The sequence below is a fragment of the Varanus komodoensis genome, unplaced genomic scaffold (assembly GCF_004798865.1).
Source record: "Varanus komodoensis strain SLA01 unplaced genomic scaffold, ASM479886v1 scaffold8, whole genome shotgun sequence".
Lineage (NCBI taxonomy): Eukaryota > Metazoa > Chordata > Lepidosauria > Squamata > Varanidae > Varanus > Varanus komodoensis.
This window is the reverse complement of record NW_025336481.1, coordinates 10,060,977-10,083,287: the sequence shown is the minus strand read 5'-3', so window position 1 is coordinate 10,083,287 and position 22,311 is coordinate 10,060,977. Positions and strand designations below refer to the sequence as shown.

General features: G+C 44.0%; 1 protein-coding gene across 1 annotated transcript; it reads right to left on the bottom strand.

Moving 5' to 3' along the window:
- Positions 1-14,116: 14,116 nt before the first annotated feature.
- On the bottom strand, positions 14,117-21,791 carry PPP1R3D (protein phosphatase 1 regulatory subunit 3D). Its single transcript, XM_044455570.1, has one exon. It carries the CDS (start codon positions 21,652-21,654, stop codon positions 20,677-20,679), a length of 978 nt encoding a protein of 325 aa, XP_044311505.1. The 5' UTR covers positions 21,655-21,791; the 3' UTR covers positions 14,117-20,676.
- Positions 21,792-22,311: the final 520 nt, after the last annotated feature.

Sequence of the window (22,311 nt, the reverse complement as noted above, 5' to 3'; positions counted from 1 at the left end):
TGTATCAGGGCAGAGAAGAAAAACAGTTTACCATCAATCCTCCTAGGAAGTCAGTTTTATCAGACTTTGCCTCTCTGCAATTATCACTCAGCAGCCATTCCATCAGTCTGAAGAAGGCGCAAAGAAGCTAGCTTCAATCTGTTTTGCCTCCCCGCAACCATCATCTTACAGCCATTCTACCCTCTTGCCTCTATAAGCCACACTTATGGGAAGACTTTCCAGATCAGCAAACATGTTCACCTTAAATAAAAAAACATCTGGTGGGTGGATGCTACAGGTCTTTTTCAATCATGCTAAAACTTCTTAGCTAGAGGGCAGTCTACCTAAAAAGTACAACCCTTTAAAAAAAGGAGCACATTTTCTAAGGGAAGTTTTAAAACAAGTATGTATAAAACCAGAAATTCTATTTAGGCCTTTTACCATATGGCTAGCCTTGTCTGAGTGCTAAAATTTAAAATAAGTTTTCATTTTTTTCTTTGATACAGTTATAAAGTGGGGTTTTTTTTGTTTTAATTGAAGGTTTTTTTTATAGCTGCTTGTAACACTGTAGCAAAGTAGAGAGATACTAAATAAATTAACAAGTTGCTACATCTCAGTTATGGTTTATGATACAGAGTCTGCACAGTTGTTGGTACAATCCTATTTACTTATGTGTTGGTAGAGCAATTATTTATACCACACTTTTAAATACTTGCTCTCAAGATGTGTTACAATTAAAAGAAATCAACATCATAGCAACAAGAATAAAACATTATAAGAAGAGCAAATTAAAACAAAAACCTGGCATTAAAAGCATCTTAATGTGTGGTCCTACACTTGTTTAGACAGGGAAAAAAATCTCACAATAGGGCTTTTCCTGTCTAAATAGGGATAGGATTGCAGTATTTTTGCACAAACGTGAGAATGAGAAGCATGCACAAAACTGCATTTTGATAATAATAAAAATGCTAAGTACCTGGGATAATGTTGGAGCATCACACTCCCACAAGTATTCTAACTACTGCATTTTGTACCAGTTGCTGTTATACGTCAGATAATATTGGGAAATATTCAAAAGGACCAGCAGTATTCAATATTAAAATCAATGTTGAAATAAACAGTAAGCAAACTTCATGTCACAAAAAATCACCTAAGAGGATGGGAGCCTTCCTTAATAAACTTCCATATATACTACAGGAAGGAGCCCAAAGCCAGTCTCTGCTATTCTTCCTTCCGTCCCCTGAAAGCTCCTAAGGAGGACTGTGGATTCCTCCAAAACAGCATGAGATATGACAAAGGGACTGCACAGGAGATGGAACAATATACTAAGGTCACTATCCTGTTGCTTTATCTTATAGGGAGACTCTGCTAGTACCTTCTGTTCACAGATTAGCCCACCTGGATCCAATGCAATGTTTCTTCAAGGGTAAGTATGCATTCCTATTACATGGAAAGCCAAGCTAAAATTAGGCAAGAATCCAGCATTATTACTCACAAAACATTACAGCCCAAAACACCTCAAGAAAATGTGTTAAAGGTGTAGGGGGGCATAACATAGTATCACAGTTTGGCAGATCAGTGAGGTACATATGAGCAAATTCTATGCTTGTCTATGGAGGGATCAGTCTAAGCGGGGTTACCACATATTGTTTCCCTGTATTGTTGTTATTGTAGTTATAACATTATTTATATTTATTGAGTGAAGCAGTGTCTTTTCCTGACATGCTGAAAAACTGATGGAAAAAAACCCCTTCAATTATGAATGTCTATATCAGGATGCTATGTAGCCACCTTTGAGATGGCAACCCTTAATCGCCAGCCCCAACCCAGCAAACTGGCAACAGATGCTGCTGGGCAGTGTCTTAAGACGAGAGAGAATTGCCACAAAACTTGACAGTGGAAACCTGGATAGGTCTACTCAGAACTCCCTTATGGCCAATGGATCGTACTCAGAGGAAACGCTATAGTGTTGCATCCTTGCAGAATTTTAGTCATGCTGGTGTCCAACACAACCTGAGTGCATCCTCCAGAAATGGCAAGAAAAGGCGGACTGCGAGCGGGCATCTCTCCACCTGCTTTTCCTGAGGCGGGAGGCAGCGGCAGACAAGCCGAATTACCTGGCCGGCACCCTTAGACAGACGGGGCGGCTCTGAAGGAGATCTTGTGAGGGAGACTTGGGGGAAACGCGTCAAAGGCCTGGGCCAGATCCGCTCACACGACTAAGCCCAAGGACCTGCCACAAACGGAGCGTTCAAGGGATCGACTGCTTCCCTCAGCCAATCAACGTCGAATCCTGGGTTAATCTTTCCGAACCAATAAGAAAGCCGCCCGCGTGCGCCTTGAGAACCAATCCCATTCAAGGCGGTCCGAGGTCGAAGGCGTGAGGGAGTAGCCCGGCCTCCTCTCGCTCTGCTCTCCCCGCCCCCGGCTTCTTCTCGCGCGCTCGCGCATTCTGGCCAATCAGGTGACGGCTCGCCTGAGGGCTAACGCTCGCTGTCAACGGTCGCTGTTTTATGGGAGGGGTCGTCCCTATCCCACCCCCACCTGCCAGTGGGGCGATAATCAAAATCTCGTGTGAGGGCTTTGCTCCTCCTCCGCGGCAGCGATTTCCTTTGCAGCTGCGTTTAACCCTCCCTTCCTACAGCACACTCAGTCGTTTCCTTGCGTGGTCTGTTAATAAACATTTCCTTCACAAAGGGGCATTTCACACTACCGAGTTTGGCGCTCCTATTATAATAGCTGTTACTGGGACGCGATTGCTTAACCATTACGCCCTGCATTCTTACCCCAGCTTCGCAATCTACTACAGGCCACGAATGCAAGAGCCCTGCTGAATCAGACCAAGTGTCCCTCTAGTCCATATTTTGTGTACATAGTAGCTATTCAGCTGGCTATGCAGTCCGAAAAGCAGGGCAGGGGTGCAACAGACCCTCCTTACCCATGTTCCCCAGCAAGTGGTGTACTGAGCCATAGTGTCTCGGATCCTGGAGGCTGTATATATCAAAAATATCTGGACCGACAGCCATCGATAGCATTCTTCATGAATGTAGAATATATCATTTAATATCATTATTACATTGCATTTATATCCCACTTTTTTCTCTTGGGAAGAACCCAAACTGTCTCACATAGCCCCAGTTTATTCTTACAACAACAACCTTGTGAGGTAGTTTGAACTGAGCATCTGACTGGAGCAAGTTCATCCGAAGAGCTTCATTGCCACGTGGGGACTAGAACCGAAATCTCCTTCGTTTCCAGCCCAGCATTTTCACCACCAGCCCACAATCCCCTTTTTAAGCCATCCAAATGGATGGCATGACCACATGTTGTGCAAGCAGTTCAACTCTGTCTTCCTTTGATCTGCCCTGAATCACCCACCATTCAGCTCAGGGTGACCCCTGGGTTCTATCATTATGAAAGAGGAAGCAATATGTCTCCCTTTACATTTCCTTTGCACTAGTGTCTGGATTTTGTTTTGTTTTATTTTCTCTGTGTATCAGAAGGAGCTGCTGGTTGTAGCAAATCAGGCAATGGGCACCTGATGAAAGCATCTAGTTAAGGATTCCATTACATTCTGTGTTTATGGGAGCAAAGCTATTGATAAATTCATATTGAATGTGCATATATAAAAAAGTATTTATTTATTTAGAAGGCTTCTATGCTGCCCCATTCATCGAAGCCTCGGGGTGGCTCACAATAATAAATAAATAAGAACAGTATAAAACAATATAATATGAGTTAAACAATATAATATAATAACAGTATTAATATATGATACTGTTACTGGACTGAGCCAGTCAACAGCTGGGGCAAACCCGGGTGGACCCGAGACTCAAGCCAAACAGAGCCTGAGATGAGACTTAGAGCCAAAATCAGCTTTATTCTAGTGCACTATAGAATAAAGGGAGACAAAAGGGGACATTCAGCCCAAAGCAGTGTCTCAAAAGCTGCATCCCGTTACATGCATTTTATATCCTAGGTAACCAATTAGGTCACCTAATACACATCTAATACATGGATACAGCAATGTATGCACCCCCTCCTGTGCTGGAGAAAGAGTTCTTTCTTCTGTCAAGGACCAGACATTTCCCATGTCAATTTCTTATCTGCTCGAGATTCACACAGGCTTGCCATGTTCTTACTCCCTGCACATTTGCAACTTTCATGGTGGCTAGAACCAGTTTCCACTGTCCCTTTGATTACTGTATTCGAGGTCAGGCCAGCGTGTTAGCTGTGGGTTACACAAAGTTCATTTTGTTCTTATCTGCCCTGGCTTCTAGGACAGTATAACTGTGGTGTTTTTACTATGTGGCCTTCCTCTGGCCAACTACTTTTGGGGTGTTTTGGGGTGCTGCAATTGGTAACATACATGTTGGGGTGGCAGGATTGCCCTCTCTTAAGAAGGGGCTATTGCTGCTCCTTGTTGTCAAGTCAACTCTGACTTACGTCAACCCTTTAAATGAAAGTCTCCAAAATGTCCTGTCCTTGACAGCCCTGGTCAGCTCTTGTAAACTTTGCAAAGGTTACCCATTAGGAATGTCTCACTTCCATACATTGTCTTACAGTATAAATAATATCAATGTGTTCTTTCCAGTGTATGCATGCTGCATACATGCAACCTTTGCTCCACAGTTTGAGGGGTACAGATAAATATCTGGTGTGCAAAAAAACAAACAAAAAAAGGCACAAAACCTGCTATGTACATAAGTAACTAGTGGTTTAATGCATTTTAATAGCCATTTTGAAATGCTGCATGGCAATAAAGCATGTAAAAGGTAGTCAAACATGACCCTGCTGTTCTACTTTTCTTTCTGTATTTATTTACAAATATGTGAATTTTATTTACAAAGATGTGAATACATCCAAAGTCAGGGCTTTCTGCATATATTCCGCCCCAAAAGGGTATTATTTGGATCAGTCCCAGATTGTCCAGAATCCAACAGCTGCCTCTCATTGAACAGCTTCTTCAATTAAGTTTGCTGAATCCTTGACCTCAGACAATTCATTCTACCCTGTTTTCCCAACTTGGCCACAGTGAATTTAATGCTCATTGAGAAGAAACACTTTGCCATGTAGTTGCCATGCCAACTACAAATAACCATCCATTTCTTCATAGCTCATTCCCAAATGTTATTTTTTTAAAAGAAACATATGTGCGAGAGAACGTGCAGTACATTATGGATGAGCATGCATGGTTTGCCTCACTTACTGAACATTCTAGGCAGGAAAATAAAGGATGGGATAAAACAGACTAAAACATTAACTGTTCTCTACACATTGGGTTTAACAACATAAAGGACAATGTAATGTGCTTCACTTGTGGAAATAAATGAGCATACATTACAGACCTAATGGCCCCAAGATCTGACCCATTTTTAACACTCCTGGTTCTTTACCCGATCCCATGTCTCTTACACCATGTAGTCTCTTCTGGAAAATTAAAAGGTTGCATAATCTTCTGTGGAATTTTACTGGTTCTAATACTGCTTAACTGGGGCATTCTTACCCCCTGCCCAGGGTTTTAGATTATTTTTAAAGGTATAGAAAAACAGCAATATGTAACTTAATTGAGGGGAAATATTTAAATGTACCACCAGATGTCACTAAATCATAAAAAATAAAGGTATAACTATTGTTAAATGCAAAGGTAGCCACATTGGCTATCAATGGCTACTAGTCTGGATGTGCCATCCAGTTGTCTCCACCTTATGGTGCCTTGTGAATGAAAGTCCTCCAAAAGTCCTTTTTGGGACAGCCTGGTTCAGCTCCTGTACATTCAAGGCTATAGCTTCCTTTATAGAGTCAATCCATCTCATATTTCCTTTTCCTTTTCTCCTTCTGCCATCAACTTGCCTTAGCATGATTGTCTTCTCCAGTGAATCTTGCCTTCTCATGAGATGCCCGAAATATTCCAGCCTCACTTTTGTCATTCCAAGGCAAGTTCTGGCTTAACCTGATCTAGAACTTACTGGTTTGTTTTTCTTTCAGTCCAGGGCATTTGCAAAGCACTCCTTCAGCACCATGTTTTGAACTCATCCATTTTCTTCCTGTCAGCTTTCCCACCTATACATAGTGATTGGAAATACAATGGTATGGATGATCTTAACCTTGGGCTCCAGTGAAACATCCTTACAGTTGATTATCTTTTCTACTTCCTTCATGGCTGCCGTTCCAAGTCTCAGTCTTCTTCGAATTTCTTGGCTGCAGCCTCCCTTTCAACTGATGACTGAGCCAAGTCATGTAAAACTTCCACAATTTCAAATTATTCATTATTAACTGGAAAGTTATGTAATTCATCTGTACTTGTGATTTTTGTATTTTTAGTATTCTGCTGCATTCCTGCTTTTTGTAGTTTCTTCTTTCACTTTTAGCAGTTGTTTCAATTCATTGCTGCTTTGTGCCAGTAATATGATATCATCTGCATATTTAAATTATTGATGTGTCTTCTGCCAATTTCCACTCTTTCCTTTGATCTAGCTTTCCTTATTATATGTTCTGTGTAGAAATTGAACAGATACAGAGAGAAGACCCATCGCTGTCTAAAGCCTTTGCCTACAGGAAACCATTCTGTTTCTCCATATTCCGTCCTAACAATAGCTTCTTATCCAGACACAGGCTGCACATCAGGACAATCAAGTGCTGGGACACACCCATTTCTTTCAGGAACATCCACAGCTTCTGGTGAGCCACACAGTCAAAGTCTTTGCAATAGTCTACAAAGCACTGACTGATCTTCTTCTGAAATTCTTTGGTGCGCTCCAGCAGCCAATGTACATTTTTGATGTACTCTTGAGTGCCCCTTGCATTTTGGAACCCAGCTTGAACATTAGGCATTTCTCATTCCATGCTTTCATATACAGCATGATTAAAGTATTAGCATTTTCTATGCATCCAGAAACAAATACATGAATAAAATGCTGATTATGTTCTATTAATAGTAGTATTTAGGGAACAGTGTGAGTAGTACTTTACAAACTGACATTAAAAACCAAACCAGGAAGCAGCAATCTAAACTTACTTAAGTGATGTGTCCTTTAAGAATGACAAGTATAGGGTTAAGCTTAAGACTCTTTTAAAAGGTGGATTTTTGAGAAGGGGTTTAAAGGAAAGGATGACACCAGTGGGACTTAGCAACTAAGTCAATGAGTGTTCAGGAGCTGCTGTGCTGTGGATCTTTTGCAACCAAAAGATCGATTTTTATGTCACCTGTGAATAATGCAGTTTTTCATTGTACACAGGGAACTTTTTTCTATAATCATTGAGACACTTGCATGAAATGCTTCCAGGCACAATAGGTCTTAGTGGGCAACATTGATCAATAATTTGACAGAGACCATTTCTTGTGACTCCTTTTTAATGTGCCATTCTGTGTATTTTTCACACACTTTCAACATATATTGGTTCAAAAATTCTGATTATAAAATACTACCCATCCAATTCAACCAAACTTTTGTTGCTGCTACAGTATTCTTCTGCCTAATTTCAGTTCTATTAATACCTTTCCCTGCTGCTCATACTCACTCCAGTGATACCTGCCAAGTTGCTTTGACTCTGTCATTAATTCCTGTCATGCATAGTAAAGCTGATAGCACTGAACAACCAACAATCATGCATGTACCATCATTATCTTTTATTCCTGTCATCTTATTCCCCGGTACAATTTTGCGACGCAATGCCTGTTCTTATTAGTAGCATTCAAAATATTGATATGCCTTTCAATTAATTAGAGCCCGTTCTTTATGGCATTACACCCTTGCACCTGAAATAATTAACTGTATTTACATTCACACCTGACTTGTTTAAAACAAATGTTTGTTCAGAGATTAAGCAAAGGAGATAGGGGAGAGATCTGAGTTGCATTTAATAATTAGTACAGTTTAAAAAGTAATTACCAAAGATAGCAGGCATGGAAACTTATGTGAAGGGCAAATGTGCTAGATATTAGTACTTTCAAAATTTAACAAAGGATGTTGAAGCATCTTAAGAATTCATGGGATTTTTATAGAATAAAAATAGGTATGGGAAACATGTGTCACTTCATGCAGCCCCAATCAGCCCTAGCCAGCATAGCCAATAATGAGGAATGATGGGAATTGTAGGCCAGAACAACTGGAGGGCCATAAGTTGCCTAACCCGGGAAAAACTTTTGTGGAATTATGCATTCTTGGAGATGCATGAGTGAGGTGTTACCCTCCTCCTCCTCCTCCTCCTGTATCAGCAATAGTCTGCCAGGTTTCTGTGTAGACCCCCAAAGCCAGCTCAGCAACAGCACCCAATATATTTGAGCAGCTTGTGATGCCGCCACCCAGCACTGCCAACCAGGGCTAATGCTTACTTCGCTGCCATCACGACCCAACTGACAATGCCTCCATCAGCCATTATACCTTCTCTGGCTTTTCAACAAACTTTCATCATTTTATCCTTTCCTCATCCCATGCTTAGTATTTCAGCCCTTCCACAACAGCATCAGGCAATGAGAGCAATGCATTATTACCCAATCCATGATAATTTGCACAGATGAAAGAGCTTGAAAGGCAGAGGTAAATGTCTACTTTACGCCTGCTCTATCCCCTGCAAGGTAATTCAGGGAATGAACACTTGCTGACTGTCAGCTAAGGGACAGTTATTCTCAGAATGTTGACTGGACAGTGCTAGAAACAGCATCTCCTTGGAAGTAACACTATTCGGTTCAACTGCCCTTACTCAAGGTGCATATAGAATTGGCACACAAGCATTTCTTTGTGCAGTTTTGTCAAGGAGAGCTGCATGTGAAATATGCCTTAATGTACAGTAAGTCACCAGCGCAGCCAAAGTCTTCACTGATAAAATGCTTCATGGTCTACATATCACTTGCATGGCCATCTGTCAAGAAAGATCACCACTCTTTAAAGAGAACCACTGAAGCATAGTAGTGAAGAGGGTGAGTCAGTGGAGAGCCAGTTCAAATACAATTTCTGATGCAGACTCATTAAGTACCCTAAGACAAGCCATTATTTCTTAGCTTCCAGCTACAGTACCGAATAAGAATATGCAGCTTCTTTACAGGTTTGTTGTAAATTGCAGCAGATTTTGCACTGACATGACAGACCAGCCCCTCAAATAAAGCAGGAATGATGCAGCCTAGTTTTTGTGATCATCTTGGAGCAAAAAAAGAAGGTTTTGGAGGGCATGATCCCAGATATCCTGTTGTTAACTCCCCCCCCACCCCCCCTGCCCAACTTTTGGTGGCTGATCAGGGTCATTATGCTCCCTGTGTGGTCACAGCCAATTAGGGATCACACACTGGGAACAAAGACATCATGGTAACACCTGGCCAGTCAGATATGGTTATGTGGTAACATTACTGAAGGCCAAAAAATAAATCTTTAAAAATCCATCAGCCTCTGCTGGAGGGAAAAGGACATTGTCATGCGCATGGGCCAGGTGGCTACATCAACAGAACATTTGTAACTCTGTGAACATTTTCACATGCCCAACTCCTGATAAATGGCTGAAAGTGAAGACTACTTTCATTGGGTGGAGATATGTTTGCAGATTTCCATGCTAACTTACTACCAGTGCAGCTTTTTCTAGCACTACAGGACTCTGCCACTTCAGCTGAAGCTCTCTGGGCAGTTTACAGCACATAAACTGCAACAATGCAAATAACAATAAAAACATCATCAAAATTATTGCTGTTATGTGCTGTTGTCTCAGATTTATGTCAACCCTATGAAGGAAAGTCCTCTAAAATGTCCTGTTCATGACATCCCTGCTTAACTGTTCTAAATTCAAGGTTGTGGCTTCCTTTATGGATTCAATCCATCCCTTGTGTGGTCTTCCTGTCCTTCTTCTGCCTTCAACTTTCCTTAGCATCATCAAAAGTACAATACAAAATGTTAAAAGCCAAATTGAAACCAAAAAATTTAAAAGCTACAGTAGTTTACTCTGCTTTAATGAAAACAGGTGGGCCTATGAGTGTCAGAGAAGCCAGGAGCAATGTGACCAGGAAGCCAGGCTCTCTACCTAGCCTGATTTCCTAGTAGGGTCATCCAAGGTGAAATGGCCAATGCCGTGACACCAGACTAAGATGCATCCTTCCTCTTCAGGGGTAACAGCTACATCAGCAGAAGAGGACTGATAAACCACTGGCAATGGGGATAGAGAAACTCCTGAAGGGCTGCTACTGAGTAGCAGGAGCCATTGAAGGTGACATTGGTGAAGGCTCCTTCATAGACAACAGCAGTGATTCTCAAGCTACTGCTGCACAGAAAAGATAACGGTAAACTAGTTCTGGGTATTTCTTACCTTGCAAACCCTGCAATGAAACAATTCAAAATGAAACAATATATAGTACCAGAAGATGCGACTCCCAGGTTGGAAGGCAGTTGACCAGCTACTGATGAAGAGCAGAGGACAGGTACAAATAGCACTGTAGCTAATGACACAACTAGATCAAAGCTGAAAGGAGATGTAGTGGCTGACACACACAAAGCTGAAAGTCAATTGCTGCACAAGACATACTACTGATATGTGGAACGTGGAACATATGAATCAAGGCAAACTGGAAACCATAAAACAAGAAATGGAGTAGTTAAAAATAGCAGTACTTGATGTGAGTGAACTAGAGTGGAATGGGATGGGATATTTTCAGCCAGACAAACATGAAGAATTTTTCTCTGGAAATGACAAGCTCACAAAAAATGGAATGGCTCTGATACTGAAACAAGATGTAGTACAGAGTAAGGGACTATCGTGCAAAGTCTGACCAAATCATATCAATCAGAATTCTTGGAAAACCTATCAGCATAACCATTCTTCAAGTCTATGATCCAAACTGCAGCTTCTGAACAGCCTTCAAGTACAGCCATACATTTTACTCATCTAGTTTAGGGCACACTAAACTGAAGCCAGACTGTCACAGCCCAGACAAGGGCATAGCTGGGCAACCAGCTGAAGCTGATGGAAGGCACTCTGTGCCACTAAGGCCAGCTAGGTCTCAAATGACAAAGATGACTCAAAGAATATGCCCAAGTGATGAACCGTCTATTTCACGGGAAAGTGACCCTATCTAGAATACTTTTGATCTGATCAGAAGAACCACCCACTAACAAAATCTCAGTCTGGACTGAGCTTCGGTTTGTTAGCCCTCATCCAGTCCATTATTGCAGCCAGGCACCAACTTGGCACATCCACGGCCTCACCTACTAAAGGTGAAAAGGGGGAAAGAGCTATGTGTCATCACCATACTGATGACACACAGCTCCATTCTATGGAGGACCCCACTCAGAAGTTTCATGTAGATCAGTCTTTCCCATCCAGGTGGCCCTCAGAGGCATTTGGACCTCAGTTCCCATAATTCCCATCCAGGAGGGCCATTGACTGGGAATTCTGGGCATCGCAGTGCAAACATGCCTGGAAGGCACAAGGTTGGGGAAGGCTGATGTAGATGTTAAATAGCATGAGAGACAAGACTGAACCCCAAGAGACCCCATATTGGTGAGTCTAAGGGGCTGAGCAACATCGCGCAAGCACCTTCTGGAGCTGACTATCCAAGCAGGAGTGGAACCACTGAAATGAAGTGCCCTCTACTCTCAACTCAGCCAGCCACCCCAGAAGGATACCATGGTTGGCATCAAAAACTGCTGAAAGACCCAGGAGTGCCAACAGTCACACTACCCAATCTGTCTGCTGTGTAGGTCATCCTAAAGTTTCAGTGCCAAAATCTGACCTGAATCCCTGCTGAATCCAGGTAACCAATCTCATCCAAAAGAGCCTGGAGTTGCTTGGTCACCATTTCTCTAAGAACCTTGCCCAAACTTGTCACTGGCCTAAAATTATCAAGATCTTCTAAGTCCAGAGAGGGTTTCTTCAGCAGTGGCCTCTTCTCCACCTCTTTCAGGTGGCATGGGACCACTCCTTCTTGTATGGAGGCATTAATTGGAGGTTTCGGCAAGGGGCGGCATAGAAATGTTATAATAACAACAACAACAACAACAACAACCACCTCCCTGAACCAGCCAGAAGTTCTTCCCTGCTAGTTTTTATGAGCCAAGAGGACAAGGATCCAGTACAAGCATGACTGTGTGAATCTGTCCAGGAACCATGTCAACATCCTTAAGCTGTACTAACTGGAATTCATCTGGTCAGGCCTGGGGGGTGGGTGCTTAACCAGGCTGTGCTCCAGATGTCTTGCTTGATTCGCCTGTGATAACATTGGAGTTTGCATCCTGGTAGATGCAAGAGATTGTACCCTGGAAGTGCCTAGCAAATATATTGCCGCAAGCCTCAGATGGCTCTAATATGTCCATGGAGCCAGCATGCAGTAGGCCTTAGATGAGCCTGGAGAGCTCTGTTCTGAGGAAAAGACAGGATTGACTACAGACAGTGAGTTAATCTCTGGCATTCTCCTGGCTCCAAGCCTACCTGACTATGGACATATGCCAGAGCTTGATTGCAGCCAGCCAGAAGTTCTCCTCCATTTACACTCAAGCCACCTCCTGCATTGTGTCATTGCTCTCAGCTTGGGGTATACCATGGAGCCAGGAAAGTTCTACTACAAAGAGGGCACTCAGGAACAATTGTGACAACTGCCCAGATTGTCACTGTATTCCAGATATCACCCAGAGGTTTGGCTGGACCAGCAGTCAGAACCCCTCCCAAGATCCCTCTGGAAACCATCCAGACCCATCCACTTCCAGGGGCTGATCATCTTAATAGGTCCTCCATTGCTGCAGATGGGAAAAGCAGGCAGTGATCTGACTATGACAGACTGACTCAAAGTCCCCCACCTTCAGGTCACAATACCCATGCCCAGCTGAAAAGAACACATCCAAGGTGTTCCCTGCTACAGGAATTGGACACATTGACTTGTTGACACAGTCCCATGATTGTCATGGAGGCCATAAAATCCTGGCCTACCCCAGATAGGGTGCCCTCAGTGTGGATCCTAACATTCCCCAAGACCAGCAGCCTGACAGCCTCACTATCACAACCAAGACAACCTCTTTTAATCCAGGCTGGAAGACTGCAGGGTCGCTATCCTGCTGGGCCAATGCAAGGTGCATTCCAGACTAGGAGTCAGATGTGGCCAGGGAGCTTCCAGAGACAGAAATCCTATAGACCTCACCAACTCACTCCGTTGCTCCAGTTTCCTTGATGCTGTAGCAAGTACCACGGTGGGCTGAGCTGGGAAAGGATAATTCCTCCCTGTTCGCCCACTCAGGTTTTGGTTATATGTGTCAGATCAACCATCCCATCCACTGGATGAGGGAGGTCTTCTTGTGTACCAGTCTGGTATTTAAAGTGCAGGCTGATAGGGTGACCACCATATCTGCAAATGTGAGGACCAGAAGAAGGCACAATGATTAACCATCTGGGCCACATTCCCTTTACCTGGCTGGTCCTCTACCCACACCATGTCCCCAACACCACCAATACCTGTCACTACACTAATTGACCCCCATTAGAACGCCCGCACACTTGGTCCCATACCGTCCCCTGCACGTGCACAGGGCATGTGAAGGAACAGCAAGCCCCCTTCCCCAAACACAGATTTGGCAGCCTTTACCCTTGCATCCTCTCCAAAGTGGCTGGAGCTGCTTGGCCACCATTTCTCTTTGGTATTATCCTGCTTTCAGGGGTGTCACCACCCCATTCCAGGCCAGCAGATATAGCCCTGTTGGGCATCCATCCCTGGTAAAGCTGGCAGGCCTTGGAGGAGTTTCCCTCCACTTTGCAGCAAGGGACCTTCTGCCTCTTCTCTAAGCAGAGGCCCAAGTCAGCCAGCGAAAGTGTTGGCCAGACCGGAGGCAGACACTATGGAGACGGGGCTGGTGAGAGGCTAACCAAATGGAGGACAGGCTGGTGTTCTTGCCCTCCCCTGACAGGATCCAGCTCTGTCCAGCTTCAGGTCTTTTAAACTCAGCCTCCAAATAGAAGCATCCTAAATTAATTTAATATTATGCAATTCTACAATCAGGCATATAAATTCACTCCAAAAATTTGCAGAGTGCACTTAACTACCCAATAAGCATTTCGTTCTGTATTTGTTCGTCAAAATACATCCATGAATGCCCCAAATGAAAGTATTCTAGGAAGGCCTTGATGATCTGTGAAAATAGCAATGTGTAAACACAGCACAAAAAAGCACATAACATTGAAAAATGCATTTAATTTTATTAAAAATTATATGCATGTTTGGTAGAACAAGCAAAGCATTACACATCACGTGTTTGCCAAAAAAGTTAAAAAAGATGTTTAAGAGTTAAATGTAAACCTCTGATTAATTGTATTTGTATACAGTATTATAGACATCAACAATCCTTGCATTTTCTTCTCAGTAACATCTTCCATGTAAAGTTTTCCTAAACTGAACCTTAAACATTGCTCTACAATAGACATTCAGTTGCCAAATGACTATTTCTAAGTACAGCATCTTGTTGGGTTTTGTTTAAGTGCTTTTAAATATAATACACTGCTATTCAAATACAAGTATTAATGCATGTAGGAAAGATAATGCAAGTACACAAATATTGATTGCCCTGAGAATAGTACTAAAATGATGACAAAATTGCCTCTAAACCATGGAGCCAAATGCAGCAAGGCAAAAACATGCAGAGTTGGGATTTGATCTTTTCAGACAAAGGGACTCCAGCCGATTTTGGGGAGGAGGAACATTTAAAAGGGATAGTTGGGGAAAAGTAATGCTGTAGCATCCAGACACAGAGATGATAGAAACAGTTACCAGCACGTGAATATCACAAGAGCATTTCAAAAAAGGCAACTGCATACATATGAAGAAGACTCCGTTCCCATGGTCTGTAATGTTAGATGATTTAGGTAAGAGCGATATGCAGGAACTGCGAGTATGGTTTGTGTATCAGAGACCCGAATTACAGAATTCTGCTTGAGAAAATTCTTTGCATCATTGGCCTAAGCTGGGCTTCTCCTGTCACCCTTCCCAGTACAAGACATAACCTTTAAACAGAATCTTGGCTTAGCATATTCTGGCAGTGTTGATGCAGCCTGAGGCCTCTACTTCCACCAAGGTTTGACAGATGCCACCATTTGGCAGAAGCAGAGCCTCTAACAGACAGTTAGCATTGCATTTACTATAGTGGGACCGCCTGGCATTGCTTTAATGCTGGTTGCTCAGAGAATATTTCTTCCCAGTGTTTTTCCTTGACATATCTTGGCTTCCTTTTCAAAACAAAATGCTTCAATCATCACTAGATCTGAGGAAAATGTTTAAGGATGTAATTTTGTCCTACGCAACAGAAGCATTTTTGGTACAAATCTGTATTTTTCTCATACTCTGAATTACTATTGAAGTATTTGCAAATACATTTCTAAGCAATTTACAATGCAATCCTATACCTGTCTACTCAGAAGTAAGTCCCACTGAAAGTCAGTGGGGCTTGCTCCCAGGTAGGTGCAAGTAAGACTGTGGCCTTTTTCAAGTATTTCAGTTTTTCTTCACAATACTTGGTGGAGGAATGTAATCATGTCCCTTGGAAAGAAGCAGGTACATGCCCAAGCAGTGACACTGCACGTTAACTCTTTCCACTTAAGCAGGCCTGAATAATTTTCCCTTAACACACATACACACAAAAATAAGATACTTACTTCTAGCTTAGTTAACAGCAGATTGCTATATTGCATAGTAAAGCATTTGCTTTAAGTGGCTTTTCTCTTCATTTACATGGCATGCATTTATTCTAAATGTACTTTTCCAAAGTGTATCTGGTAATTACCATTTCCTGGAGAGTCCCCTCTGAAGTCTCCAAGATCTGATAAATATCATGCATCATAATATGAACGAAGGTGGCATAAGAAAATGAGAATTTCCCACCCTGCTCTACCTCTTAATTTTTCCAGTCTCCAGTATGGCACCATCTTTTCTTGGTGACATACACAGGAGTGACTCTATCAACATTTTTCAATGGAATTAAAAAACCCCTGTATTTCTATGCACCGGGTACTGGGAATAGATATGACATTTGCGCACTGTTCATGCACTTTAGAAGGCATGGCTGAAGAGACATTGTTGGACACAAAATGCTTAACTAAATGAACTAGGTTCTAATCCAGCAAGGCAATCCCTCTGTTTACGTAAAGCACCAGTCTGGGGTTATGGTTTTGCACAGCACCCACACTTCCAGGCACTCTGATTACACAGGAAATGAAAAGGAATGGCTGCAAAGAGTACTGCACTTCCAGAACACAGGCAGCTACAGCACAGGTTTAGGAAGGATCGCTGTTACAGTGGTGCTGATCCAGGGCAGGTAGCCCTTCTGACAGTAGGCAAAGCATCATGTGCATCACCCGGGACAGCATCATGTGCTGCAATTTACCCAATGAAAATGCACTTGTTTAGACAGCTGTGAGAAACGAAAACCTACGAGGAACGAACTTCCAGTATCAAATCCAAGAGCAACACTAATGGTGGCGCAGCCCATGCACAGTTTTCAGATTCATCTGGCATGCTTCAGAGACACCGAATCTCCCATTCGTTACTAGAACAGAAACTGGAAAAGCTGAAAAGTCAAACCTGGTCATTTGCTCCGATACACAACTATCTGGGACTGGGGGTATGGAACTGCATTTCATCTTTTCTTCAGCCATCACATTTCTTTTTCTAACATCACAAGACCATTCAAATGCTGCTATCATGGAAATTCTTTGTTTAAAAAATGAATTTTCCATCTGGAAGTGCAACAGTGCTTTCATCATTTATATAACACGCGCACTGTCGACACAATAAATATAACACTATCAGGTATGTGAGCCTAACATTTTTCTGTTGCAGGAACATTAAAATGCTTATTAAATTCAACAGAAGCTAGAAAAAGACATTTGTTATCAGAAAGATCAGAATGTGTATATATACACACCAGGTATGGCTATGGATTACGCCATCATTTTTTGCAAGTTGTTCTTCCCTGCTGTCATTACAACTTGTTTCCAAGAATTTGCCTAGCCCAGAGTTAGCCACTGCTGCCCCCTGGATGCTTGGTCCACACCTCCAATAGGACCCAGCAGTATAGTCTAGTGGTCTGGGATTAAGGGGGCCGAAGTCCAAAGTATCTGGATGCTCCTGGGACCAATTTTGCCTCCATGCCACAGCTTCCTCTTGTGTGCGCCACATCTGCTCTGGAGAACCAGAGGAACCTCTGGAGCAGTTCTGGGGACCAAGGAAAGGAAAGCTCCACTTGCCCCGAGTAGTGTGGTTGTGGCTACAGCAGGACCTGATACAAAATGTTGCAATATGCAGGGCTCCTGTTCAGGATTCCAGCTGGTCACCCGCACCTTCTCCCAGGATGCACCATTTCTACCCTCCAAACACATCTTGCATGCCCATCCCCAGTCAGAAGTCTGTGGTTGCTGGGCATGCTAGTTTTGCTGAGGGGGTTGTTTTGGGACCCCTTAGGACTTTCCTCCGCCGTCAAATACATTTGCTGTATTTCTACAAACCTTGCAAGGTTCCCCCACAACTGCTGATACCTGCCCTGTCTCCAGGGATGCTGCTGTTTGGGCTTCATAAAGATGGGTTTATGGGTTTGCTATAGATCTCTATTGAAATAACCAAGAAAGCTCCATGAGATTTGTTTAAAGTCCCTAGCTGGGCTGCATACGACTTCACTGATAAACAAGAGATATGAATATACTTGTTTGGCTTAGTTTCCAATAAGGAAAATACATTTTCCATTACCCTATGTTCTTTTTATGCCTGCCAGACACTTCCAAAGATCTCCAAAATCCAAAGAATGGCCCCTCGAGAAAACCTCTTGCACAGAAGCCCTCTTTAGAACATGTACGGCTGAGATGAGTTTCTACTCTGGGTCTCTGGGATCCCTTCCAATCTCCATGACAGAACACTACATGAATGGCTGGAATGCATGGCAGTGGAGCAGCCTGCCCTCAAGTTTCCCAATTCCAAAATGCAGGAAACTTGAAGCCAAGTACATGCATCTTCCCCACATCACACAGGAAAGGAGTAACAGGGGATTGCACTCTGTGACAGAGCATATGCTTTGCACAGACAGTCCCGGGTTCAATCTCAGGCATCTCCAGGTACAGCTGAAACAACCCTCCTGTCTGGAGTCCTGGACAACTGCTACAAGTCTCTAAAGACACTCCTGGCCTACATGGGCTGAGCCAGCACACTGCAGAGCAGGGCTAGCGGACTGATTGGTCCTCTGAGTGCTGGGCGCCTGTACAAGTGCTGTACCTCCTGCTCATCATTCCAATCGCAACTGAGCTGCTCTCTCAACGATTCCCTTCTCCAAGGCAGGAAAGCTGCAGGGAGAGGCCTTGTCTGAGGCTCCACAGCCAAACGGGCCATCTTGGGGGCTGAATTTGGCTTACAGGCCAGGGCTCTCATCTCTGCCATAGACCTAGAATGATGTACTACAAACAGCCAGTACAGAAGAGATCCATATAAGTCCCCATATTCCATGGCTCTAATACTGGGTGATTGGGGTTAATCTACTAAATTAACGTTAAATCTTTGATTTATACTCTTCGGAGTCAAGGCACTCACATATTGAAGCCGCTGCTGCTGCTGCTGCTGTGGGGTTTTGTCTATTTATCTGTGCAGCTTCTCACCATCATGCACAAATGTGCATTTCCATATGCATCACTATCTTTAACATGCATGAGTAACCACACCACTGCTCTGCACTGCTCTGTTGAAATATTTTCCCATTAGAAGTACATGCATGCTTCAATATATTGTAGGGTCAGAAATCACCCTGGCACATAGGTACAAAAATGAGAGCATCACAGCACATTTGTTAATAGTTAATCTATACCAGGGGTGGACACATTTCAGTTTTGCAGGAACTATGTTACTTAAAAAAAAAAAAAAACCAAGATCCATCAACCAGAGCCTGGCACAAAAACCACATACAAAATGAAATAATTCTGAGTCCAGGAACATCTCTGAGTACAAGAACTTAATTGATACATGAAAATCCTGTCCTGGTTGTTTTATTTTCTTCAATTACCAGTATAATGGCACAGGTGGAGGTTGATGCTATGTTTAAACACTGAAGAGTTAAAAATCACTGCTGATCGTTTCCAAATTGTGCAGAGATTTATCAATAAATCCAAATCTATTTTCTGCACACCCCTGATATGTACAGTTATATTAGAAATAAACACTGAAGGTTTGAAGCCATGGGAATGAATTTCCAACAATTAAGGCAGTTTCTCATTCTCAAAGGTGTGCGTCAAGATGAATTCTTTGACAATTCCCCATCATGGCTTGTTTTGTTGGGCTCTTGTACATCAGAGATCATGTATCAGACATCCCTAGCTATAATAAAGATAACAAAGTCCTCTCCCAGCTTTTGTTGAAGCATCTCAGAGAATGACTTGATGTTGTATGACAGCTCACGGTGGGGTAGTTAAACCCTGAGGGGCTGTGATGAGAGACATCCATTATTATGAGTACACAACCCCCAACTGGGGACTTGCCCTGGCTTGGTCTGCCGCTGAACCTGCCCACGGAGCATTATCAAGGGTTAAGCAATTTTGCACATAATGCACGGACAGCACGGCATGACAAGACACAGCAACTCCCAGTTGGAGGCTGCACATTTGCAATGGTGGGCAGCATGCACTGCAGCTCCTCAAGGTTTAATTAACCTGCAATGAGCTGTCATGTGGCACTTAGAAATGTGGAGAACACTCCTTGAGGATTAATTAAGCCATGATGGGCTGCAGTGTTGTCCAAACTGGCACAGTGAATTTGCTTTTTAAGTTCAGCATCATTTCCGCTTTCAACTATTGGCTGTAATTTCTTGGCCAATCACCCTCATGTGCTTATCTAACTTTACAGCAATAGATTACTTCAGTGCTTTACAGGAGCTAGTGATTGGTGCAACATTCCAATATCCTCAAATGGAACACATTGCAAAATTGTCCCTATTCTGCAGAACAAATCAAGCTAGGAAACAAGCAGCTCTATGCTATTCCTGCCCACTCTTTGTCTCCCGCAACCTTATCTACTTTGACCTTAACCTGGAAAGGACAAGAATTCTTCCAGCAAAGGCAGGTGTGATTTGTCTACTATATAATTTATTAGTATTTGAGAATTTAAATATCTAATGTATACTGCCATGTTTATTTTATAAAACACACTGTATTAAAAAACCATGTAAATATTTATAGTATTTATGAACATCCCTTCCTGCAGCACAGGCCCTGCTGTATTTAACCAGTGCATTAGAACTGTGCAACATTCTTTTTCTGCTAAAAAGCAGCAAAAGCAAATTGACTGTGTCCCATTTGCCAAAGACCTACCCCCCCCCCCCCGAAGTGCAAAAGTGCATTGACTAAGTGCAACACTACAGACAGTGTCAGGATTGGGGTCAGGGTGAAAAAAGAAATCATACATTTTAAAATACTCTATATAATTTAATCTACTGAAAGAGTTAATCAAAACGGCAAAGGACACTGGCCTGCCTTCTCCTGACATTGTCTTTTCTGCAGATTTACACACACGCACACACACAAACAAGTGTTTGGGGTATAAATCAATGCAAGCAATAACCTTGTATCCTTCTTTAAAAAACCCTCTTCTCTAAATAACTTTTCTGCATATCACTTCTTATTCTTTTATTCTGAAGGATTTCTTTGGTGCCTCAGGAATAAGAGAGATGCCAGACAGGACCGGCAATGAACAACCACCTCTTCATCTCCTCGTTCTGCTTAGATGAAGTGAATCCAGCTCTCCTCACATTCTCTGGGCATCTTCAGCGGATGACTCCTGCATGTGAAGGTATAGTTCTTCCCTTGATTGTTATCCCAGTACTCCTGTCCATTGACACGGTAGAGTACTGCAAACTCCACCCCTGAGCTAAGCTGGAGGAGGAAAGGTGGCAGAGGAAGGAAGAATGTGAAGGCATCCACCTGCTCCCACCCATCATTTCTGGGAACACTGCTATGCCACTGAGCATGGACCTCATGCTGGCCCCGCCAGTGGTTGAAGGTGTAGCGCACTGTGACCTGCTTCTCGAAGGCCAAGTTGATCACTCTGACAGTGCCGTTCAGGCCCAGGTCTGAGCTGCTCACGCGTTCCAGGCACACTTGCTGCTGCTGCAGCCGGCTGGAGAAGTCCTCACAGTCAGCGGGCTGCTGGAAGTCAGGCACCAGGCACTGCATGGTGAATTCCAGGTCCAGCCTGCTGCAACAAAGATCCGAATTGATCGACAGGCGAGACAGCACGTGCAAGGGAATCGACGGGTCTTCCCCAGCTTGAAACACCTTCACTTCAGCCAGTTCCAGGCCCAAAGCATCGGCAAACCTGACACGGTTCCTGCGCGTGCTGCATCCTGGAACTCGGCACGGTGCCATCATGCCCTTCCTTCTCTCTGGAGAGCTGGGCAAGGACCTGGCCCGTCGGCGCATGATGGGCCTAAGATGCGGGTCACAGCTGGTTACTGGGGCACCCTGAGCATGCGTCTCCTCACTGAGTGAGCTAGTCAAAAGGCTGGTGCTACTGCTGCTGTGCAGCGGCTGGCCCTTCCTCTGCTCCGCACGCCGAGCTTCTGCATCCCGCAGCATGTTCTGGTACAGATCGGAAAGGTAGCTGGGGCTCCGCTGTGGGGGCCGTGACCCCATCGGCTCTTGCAAAGCAGTGGCTTGCGTGGAGGTTGCCATTCCTGTCAACGACTTTCGTTGCGACATGGAGGATAAGGCTTCGAAGTTGGCAAGAAGAGAGGCACTGATGATAGAGGCCTAGCGGTTGCTTCCACAGCTCTTATGAGAGCCGCTTTAGGCTTGGGATAGGTGGTGAAGAGAATTTACCACAGGTGCTAGTCAGAAGCTGTAGGATCCAGGGTAATGAGGCCGAGCGATGGAGGTCTCGAGGCTGTCACACAGGCTGCAGGGGGAATCAAGGCTGTCGCACTGGAGGCTGGAGGCCTGGGTGCTGTCGCACAAACTGGCTGCAGACTGGAGGCTGTCCGGATGGACACTGGAGGTTTCCAGGCTGTCGCCAAGGCTGAAAACCAACCGGAGGCGGCTCCTGATGGATTCAAGGCTGTCCAGCTGCTGGAGGCTGTCCTGGAGAAGGCTGAAGGAGGCAAGGCTCTCGCAGCGCCCAGCCAGGGAATCGAGGCTGTCTGTCTGGATACTGGAGGAATCCAGCGGCTCTCCTGGGCTGAGCGGCGCTGGTGGGCCGTGCGGCTGGGCGCAGAGGGAATCGAGGCTGGCAGACAAGCTGGAGGCCGCCGTCTGGAGGACGCCTCCGGGGCTGGGGGGCGTCTGGAGGCTGTCCGCTTGAATGGTGGGGCTGGCGGGGGGCAAGCTCAGGCTGCGGCACTGGCTGGAGGTGGAGTCCAC